The sequence below is a fragment of the Marmota marmota genome, unplaced genomic scaffold, assembly GCF_001458135.2.
Source record: "Marmota marmota marmota unplaced genomic scaffold, marMar, whole genome shotgun sequence".
NCBI lineage: Eukaryota > Metazoa > Chordata > Mammalia > Rodentia > Sciuridae > Marmota > Marmota marmota.
This window is the reverse complement of record NW_025999863.1, coordinates 4,851,890-4,860,362: the sequence shown is the minus strand read 5'-3', so window position 1 is coordinate 4,860,362 and position 8,473 is coordinate 4,851,890. Positions and strand designations below refer to the sequence as shown.

General features: G+C 56.6%; 1 protein-coding gene across 1 annotated transcript in view; it reads right to left on the bottom strand.

The window, feature by feature from the left end:
• Positions 1-69: 69 nt before the first annotated feature.
• The window catches only part of Mcoln1 (mucolipin TRP cation channel 1), a 10,143-nt gene continuing 1,739 nt past the window's right edge, over positions 70-8,473 (bottom strand). The window contains exons 2-14 of the mRNA XM_048811041.1: positions 6,398-6,641; positions 5,457-5,624; positions 5,175-5,340; positions 4,575-4,683; positions 4,250-4,346; positions 3,947-4,046; positions 3,603-3,709; positions 3,346-3,495; positions 3,106-3,207; positions 2,673-2,795; positions 2,061-2,276; positions 389-519; positions 70-288 (exon numbers count right to left, since the gene is read on the bottom strand). Coding sequence (XP_048666998.1) covers positions 252-288; positions 389-519; positions 2,061-2,276; positions 2,673-2,795; positions 3,106-3,207; positions 3,346-3,495; positions 3,603-3,709; positions 3,947-4,046; positions 4,250-4,346; positions 4,575-4,683; positions 5,175-5,340; positions 5,457-5,624; positions 6,398-6,641 — 1,750 coding nt within the window. The 3' untranslated portion in view covers positions 70-251. The remainder of the gene's footprint in view (positions 289-388; positions 520-2,060; positions 2,277-2,672; positions 2,796-3,105; positions 3,208-3,345; positions 3,496-3,602; positions 3,710-3,946; positions 4,047-4,249; positions 4,347-4,574; positions 4,684-5,174; positions 5,341-5,456; positions 5,625-6,397; positions 6,642-8,473) is intronic.

The window sequence follows — 8,473 nt, the reverse complement described above, 5'->3', positions numbered from 1 at the left end:
GCGGCGCCTTAAAGGGGTAGAAGACCCTTTACCGCTGGGGCTGCCCCTCCCTCTAGAAATGAGAACAAGTTTATTTTCCCATTTATTTAACATTCACCCTCTTCCCTCCCCTTCCCGGTGTCCCACCTGACTGGCCCAGGCCCTCACAGGGCGCGACAGGGAGCCAATTCTTAAAAGCAAATTCTGAAAATAAATAAGCAGGGGTTCCCGCAGAGCGGGTGGGATGAAGTCCAGGGGCAGTGGTGGTCCAGTCAATTCACCAGCAGCGAATGGTCCTCCGAGGCATCCCTGGAGGAGGGGAGTAGGAAGGAAAAGTGTCAGTTCTCTTTGGTATGCTCCCCTTCAAGCTCGGGCCCCAGTTCTCAACCCTAACAGGGAGGATTCCAACCTTGCGCAGCAGCAGAGTAGGCTGCAGGCTGAGCCGCTCCCGCGTCGGAACTTGCCAGAGGTGGGGCTGTCCTGGCACTGTGCGATGTAGGCTTGGAGCTCGCTCTTCTCTGCACCAGCACCATCCGGGTGCTGGGGAGAGACGCCAGGAGATCCAGCATGAAAGTGGCCCCCAACTCTGAGGCCCTTGAGGTCTGCACCCCTCTCCTGCTATCTGGGTGTCCCTGTCCTGATGATGGTTAGACAGGCTCCCACCTTTGGGCCTTTGCTCTCTCACCATGACCTCCACCTATTGTTTCTTGTTCCCTTGCCCCGACCCACAAGCCTCATCTTGGTCAGTCCTGGTGCCCTCTGCCGCAGGCCCAGACACACATCTATGACGTGAGGCAAAGATGGCACACATCTGTGGGCACAAGTCCTGAGCGGACACACAGGACTTCCAAGAATGCTCATCTTCCTGCAGGTTGCAGGGGTCAGAGAAAACAGAGCAGGACATGTGGGTGGCACAGGACAGGATTCTTTTAGAAAACATGTCCCAGGGTATATTCTGAGCCAAGCTCTGTGCTGGGTGCTGGGCATCAAGANGCATGGGCGGGATGGGGTGGGCAGCTCTGTGCATGGGGCGGGATGGGGTGGGCAGCTCTGTGCATGGGGCGGGATGGGGTGGACACACATCTGCCAGTGACACAGGACACCACAGGGCCTAGCACAGCCTTTTCCCCCTCAACCTACTACAGGCACCATCTCTTCTCCAAGTGCTTCCTGGCTTCTAGGTCTCTCTGCTTGTGACTGTTCCTACCCCAGGTGCCCTCCCTTGTTTTCCACCTCTTCAATCTGAAACTGAGATGATGGGAATGCTCAATTATCTAAGCTGTCTATCAGGGCCGCCATGAGCCGCACTGGCCTCTGGGTACTTGACCCATGGATGGTCAGAGTGTGAAACTGAATTTCCTTTTAGTTCAAATCAAAATTTAAATAGCTGCATGTGGCTAAAGCCTAGTCATGGACAGAACATTCTAGAGGCTTTCTTGTATCCACCCTAATATCAGTCTAAAGCTGGGTACCGTCTACCTTCTACACTCTTTCATACCTCTTGCCAGTGGGTCAGTGGCCATTGGACGTCCACTCTTGTATCACCATCTTTCCCAAAGACCTTAGACTGTTAAGGCCTGCTTTTTCTTGATGCCCAGCACCCAGCACAGAGCTTGGCTCAGAATATACCCTGGGACATGTTTTCTAAAAGAATCCTGTCCTGTGCCACCCACATGTCCTGCTCTGTTTTCTCTGACCCCTGCAACCTGCAGGAAGATGAGCATTCTTGGAAGTTCCATAAGACACAGGGGTTGAGAGAGTGTCTTGCAGATTCAGTTGGCCCTGGGCCGAACCCAGCTCCACACTCAGGAGTTAACATGGGACAAGCTCCTGAGACACTGCCTCAGATTCCCCGTTAGTAAAAGCAAACCCAGGAACCGTCCTGGCCTGAGCCCATTTTGATGATACTTGGGCAGCCTCAGTCCCACTTGGGCCTCCCTTGGACTTCAGAGTCTCCCACATTCTCTCTGTGTCTTTGCTCAGCCTTCTCTGTCCCCAGGACTCCTTGGTGGCAGGCAGCCACAGAGCTCAGAGCCATGCATGTGTGTGGGACACCCAGGGAGGCAGGCTGGGCAGCTGACCTTGATGGTGTCGTAGGCGCCCGTGATGAGCGCGATGAAGAGGCTGAGCACCATGTAGATGAAGAGGCTGATGAACGAGTAGAGGTAGAGCTGGGAGAAGAGCCACACCAGGCTGCTGCGGCCCTGCTGTGCCTGCATCGCCGCGAACGTCACAAACATGTCATCCCCGTTGATGAGCGAAAACAGGCACTCGGACACCATCGACAGTGAGCGGAACTGTAGGCAGGGTCACCAGGGGTCAGGGGGTCAGTGGGCAGAGTACCAGCATTCACGATGGGGCCGTCGGAGGGTCGTCATGTCAGTGACAAGGTCACATAGTAAATGACATATTTCCCCAGGGCTAAAAGGGATCAGCAGATAGAGCTGAGGACGAAATAACTGGGATCAACACAGGATCATCAGCAGGTGTGATGATGACAGTCACAAAGTCAATGTTAGGGCTATTGGGGGTCAGAGGGGACAGACAGCAAAATTGCTACAGACTACTAGAAACAGCACCAGGGTCAGGGTGGGTGGTTTCAGGTCAGGGAGGTGAGAGGTAAAGTGGGCTCAGGGGGAGCCAGGGACCCTTGGACTGCATTCACGAGCACCCCTGTCCCCAGAAGCTCCTACCTTCACGTGGTATGGCCCTAACACGATCCAGCCACAGAAGCAATAGCCCAGGTAGATGACGGCCACGCAGCAGCAGAAGCGCATGACACTAGGCAGAGCCACCCGCAATGTGGCAATGAGAATCTGTGGGGGGCAGGAGGATTCAGAATGTGGCCACAACCCAGGGGAGGAAAGCAGGCCATCCTGGGGAGGAGGGTCCAAGGGAGCCCCATGGATGACCAGCTTACGGACAAGAAGGGACAGGTGCCCATGGTCCTGCCCAGGTGCAGGGACAGGTATGTGTATGGTGGGCAGGTGAGGAAGAGACTTGCAACTGGGCACAGTCAAGGGCTGTGGCTGCTTTATGTGTGTGGGTGTATTTGGGGGGCAATGGTGGTCACTCAGAGGGCCAGATACATCCCTGCCCAGGCCCACTCAGGGGCATGAGGCTCACGTTGTACTTGTGGAAGAAGGTCAGGTAACGGATGACGCCCACCCAGACAAGCAGCGTGGAGGTGCCCAGGAGGATGCTGCAGACGTCATAGCTTGCCAGGTTCTAGGGGTGAGACTAGTGTCATTTCATTCAACCCTACCCTTCCTGGGAGGAATGTGGCCCCAGGCAGGCATGGTGGTGAAGCCAGGACCTGGGACAAGATGGCACAAGGACCCAGGGCAGGGCATGGGAATGACCCACCTTAGCCTCGATACCAATCTTCATGATGGTGCCCGAGATGGTGAGCACATCGCTGGTGACCAACAAGATGTACCAGCCATTCACAAATTCTAGCCGTTCCCACAGGCTGATCACCCGTCCCCGTTGCCGCCACATGAACCCGACAAACTCCTGCAGGAGGAGGTGAGATGAGGGTCCATCCAGGCACAGAAGCCTTAAAGCCCTGGCCCTCAGGGCTGGGCAAGATGGGCACTGGCATACGGGACCCTGGGCCTCACGTTCTGTAGCAGGAAGCCACGGAGCAGTGAGCGAGCACACAGCAGGAAGGACAGAGAGCAGGTGAGGATGACCACCATGTCAAACAGCAGCCGGAAGCTGTTGTCTCCTGCACAGAGAGGATGGTGGGGTCAAGGGTGACACAGGACCATGGGAGGCTGGGGCTTGAAGCAGGCCAGGGCTGGAGACCCAAAGGGCTATGTGGTCAGGGGACTCAGGGGTTACTCTGAAGGCTGGGGTCAGAATTCCTGGTCAGTGCTGGTCTGAGGCTCAGGGAACCCTGGGCAGGTCAGGGGGGCCCCCAGTTGCCGCTGGCCTGGGTGTGGTCTGGGGCTCAGGGGCTCACCATGTCTGGAGACACTTGGGTGCTTACACTCCTGGATGTGGGCCTGGGTCTCCAGACCGATGGGGATACGCCCACTGTGTGCCTTGTTGTCGAATGTGATCTGCAGGGGCCAGGTGGGGCAGGGCAGAGGCAGACTGACCAGCAGCCCCAAGCCCCGCCAGACCTGCCCGACGGACAGTCCACTGGCCCCAGCCTTCCCACCACCACCTTCAGCCAAGGCTCCCCACACGTTCCTTGACCTGGCAAGTGCCAGCTCTGGAACTCAGAAGCCGTGTGGGGCCCCAGACCCCAGGAGGTCCTCACCAGGACACTGAAGGTATAGCAATCGGGGATCTCATTGTTGATGAGGCTCTGGAGGTTGATGGTCTTCAGCTGGAAGTGGATGGTGACGTTGATCAGCCTAGGGGGAGGCTCAGGTGAGGGGAGGGGCCCTGCCCGTCCCTCCCAGTCCCCATGCCAGCCCCCCTTCCCTGCTGTGCTGACTCTGCAGCTAGCAGGGGAACTGCTCACAGGGCATCTGTGCAACAGCCCTGCCCCCGCCTGCAGGGAAATGTCTACAGGTCAGGATGCCAGGCCTCCTGTGCCCCCACCCTCGGCCCCCTCAGCCCCTCAAGCGAGCAGGCAGTACTTGTGGAATTTGAGCGTGAGGTTCTTGTAACTGGAGCTGCCGTCCGAGAGGGCGAGATCGTCACTGGGGGGTACAGGGGGTCTCTCGGGGGGATCCACCTGGATGCAGTCTGAGGACAGGCAGTCAGGGAAGGGCCTCAGGGAGCAGGGGAGGCCTAGGCTGGTCTCCCCTAAGCCCCCGCAGGCCGTCCCTGCTCACTTCGCACTTTGTGCTTAAAAACCTGCTGTCTCCCCTAGGGCAGGGCGGGGGCTTATTCTCTACAGAGACCCTACTGCCTGATGCTCCATGGACCCCATAAGTTAGAGAACAAATGATATGAGAAAATAATTCCTGGCTTTTTTCTGTCCACGAGTTCTACCGAGCACATTGTACATGTCAAAGTGTTCATGATCATGATCCCAAATCACAACCCCATGTCACAGATGAGCAAGTGGCAGGGCCAGGATTTTATGAGGTTTGGTTCTTTTTTTGGCAGTACTGGGGCTGGGACCCAGGGACTTGTGCAGGCTGGGTGAGTGCTAACCACAGCCAGGCCCTTGGCCAGGATTTGAATCCCAGAAGCCCAGGCTCCCAACACTAAGCCCCGCCCTGTTCACTCACCAGTGACAACCATTGGGTCAATGTCAAAGGTGTCGTTGGCTGGGTCCACGTGGCCACGGTGGTAGTACCGCTGACAGAGAGCCAGTGCTGAGCCATTGGCCCAAGGGCCACCCCCACCCTGAACATAGGCGTACCGTCCCAGCGACACCTCGGGCAGCATCAGGTACTGTGGGCAGAGAAGGGGAGGCTTCGTTAGCATCAGGTACTGTGGGCAGAGAAGGGGAGGCTTCGTTAGCCCAAGGGCTCTGTCGCATGTCCCGCTCCCGGACGGTCCACACGCACCTGGTCCACAGCGTAGAAGATGGCCCGGTACAGCTGCTCCCTGGTATAGGCTGCGAGGGTGTCATCCGCCCCATCCGAATAGCCCAGCAGGAAGAGGTGTCGGAAGGCGATGGTGTTCTCCTCCCGGAATGTCACCGCCAGCTGGTTGCTGAGCCCGAACAGGATGAGCTGGCAAGAGGGGCAGGGGAAGTTGGCTCTGCTGGGACAGGGCCTCCCTTGGGGCACAGGAGGAGGAAGAGGAAGAGTGGGCCCCAGAGGCATCCTGGGGGTGGGCAGTTCTGCTTGGAGTGAAAAATGCTGCCCTCCTCACCCTCCACTCAGGGCCTAAGCTCCATGCCACAACCACCATCATGTCCCCAGGGTGCAGCACACAGTGGGCACTTGTACATCTCACAGCAGCGGTGAGCGTTCATCGCCTGCTTACCAGATGCCTAAACCCAAACCTCCCAGTAAGCACACTACTAGGCCCTTTACCCAGGGTAGCCACAGCCTTGGATCAGAAGCAAGAGCTGAGGGCAGGGGCTGAGCGTGACTCATTGTGGGGTCCCCAAAGCCCAGCACAGGCCTGGCTTGAGGAAGCAGGATCACCTGGTTCAGCCTCTGGATTGGTTCTCTTTGAGAGTCCACATGGTGTCAGACTGCCTGGGCTCAAATGCTATCTTCTAGTGCTCAGTCACTATGTGGCTTTGGACAGGTCCCTGAACCTCTCCGAGCCTCTCTGGCCTCACATATGCAATGAGACTACAGCACTGGGCCTCTGTGAGCTGAAAAGGAGCTGCTGCACACACAAATCTCCAATGCTCCTGGCTGGCTACTGCATTGTCAATGTGGTTATGCTGCTGCGAGGGATCAGGAAGAGGCTCCCATTTCCAGCCTCTCCTTCCAGGGAAATAGCAGCTTTAAATAGCGTTTGATTGGGCCACCTGCTTGGCTGGTCTCACCTGCACAGTGACCACCAGGATCTTGACCACCTGTAGCATCAACTTGCAAGGCTTGCGTCCCTTGGCCCGGAACTTGTCACAGGGACTCATGAAAAAGTACTTGAGCCGGCGGCGGAGATCCTCCTCCTCTGAGGGGGTTGGAGGGGCTGGCAAAGCCCCTGAGTGGGTCCCATACCCAGGGTTGGGGGTCAAGAGTCGCTCGGTCTCTATGGAATCAGGAGAAAGCAGTAAGGCCTGGGCAGCTCTACTTGCTACAGGTTCAGCCCAAGGCCTGGGCTACTCCCTCTGCCTTCTTGCCCCTAATCCATGCTTCTGCCAAGCAAGGAACAACTGTAAGAGGTCTAAGAAAACCTGCATCATTTTATGGCTGTATGCAGCGGTCCTTTACAGAGGTGTTGAGCTGGTGTTTTGGATAATCAAAAGGACCAGGTGCACTTGCACAAGCTGGTAACCTCAGCTACTCAGGAGTCGAGGAAAGAGGGCCAGGCCACCTAGGGAGACCCACTCTCCAATAAAAAAAAGCCTGAGCTGATTTGTGGCCCCGCTCACCAGCTCAGACAGGACATTCAGCCTTGCTGACCCTTAGCTTCCTCATCTGCAAAACGGAGCAATAATCATCTATCACAGGGAAGCTAAGGATTGATACTTATAAAGTGTTTATCACGAGGACAGATATGTGGTGAGTATCAGAGCACTTCATCTATGTTCCTGTTGCGGATTTGTGGGGAGAAGGAACTGCGTGCACTGGGTTCCCACAGGGTATATGAAGCCCATGGGCTCGTCCCAATTCCAAGCCTCACATTCCAGGCTTCTCTGGACAAACACCCAATAGATGACCTTTGAACTCATCACAACCTGGGCTGTCCTGATGACACTGTCACAAGCCATAGGCCTGTGGAAGGGGTGCTCTGCAGTAACAGTAATAACCCTAGAACACATTTGCAGACCACTCACTCCATCCTCACCAAGGGCACTGGTCCTGGAACTTACAGGACATCTCCCTAAGCTCCTCATCTGAAAAGTGGAAGTCAAAAACATTCATCACAGATCCTGAAGCTGCGCTGAATTAGCGAGGCCACGCAGGTAAGGACCTCCATCATTCCTCAGTGAGCAAGCGGTGCTGAGCACAGTTCTTCTTTTGAAACTAACAGGAAGACCCAAAGTTTCAGCAAAGGCTGGGGTCACACAGTGACACTGACATGGTGACCATGTCCCAGAACTGTCCCTAACATCCCCATCACCTCCTTGCTTTTTCTTTCTAGGACTTGGAACCTTGTCTGGCAAGCTGTCAGAATAGATTTTTTTTTTTCTTTTCAATACTGGGGATGGGATTCAGGACCTTGAACATGCTAGGCAAGTGGTCCACCACTGAGCCACAACCCAGCACAAAAGCCATCAGGATAAGCGTGGGTGCAGTCAGAACTGTGGTGTAGGGAGGTCCCAGCTTCTGGCCTCTCCCTTTGGAGCTTGGATGCGCTTGTTGTTTACAAGCCAGGAGGAAGGGAAGCCAGAAGGCGGCTCCTGCCTTGGCTAGGTAACAGCTAGCCTACCGCCACCCCACCAGTCCTGACGCCGATCAGGTGTTTCCAGCCAGCTCAAGGGGAGGACAACACTCTTCCTCCACATTCCGGATGGGAGAGGACCTCTGAAGAGGCTGGAAGTTGGGCAGCCACAGTCTGAGTTCAGGGAAACTGCGCATTTGCTTCCTGCGTTCAGGCAGGGAAGCCTGGGGTCTCGCGTGCGGGTCAGAGAAGCTGCTGCCAGCTGTCCCAGTTCCAGCAAAGTTGTGCAATCAGAACTTGGGCTCGGAATGGAAATCCTGGACATCTCGCCACCCAAGTCGGAGAAACCGGCGGCCCGCTGGCTGCCTGAGCTCAGGACCCCGGAGCAGAGCTTGGTTTTGGGAAGGGGGGAAGCTTGGTGCCTGCCCACCCGCCGCCCAAGTTCTAGGAGCAATCTGCCCACGTCTCTACCGTGGAGCAGCTGAGAAGCCCGCACTGGAGTTGGGGAAGGGACTCCGGCAGCTCCGCCGCCCGAGGTCGGAGAAGCTGCCCCGCGCGCCGTCCGCCCTCACCT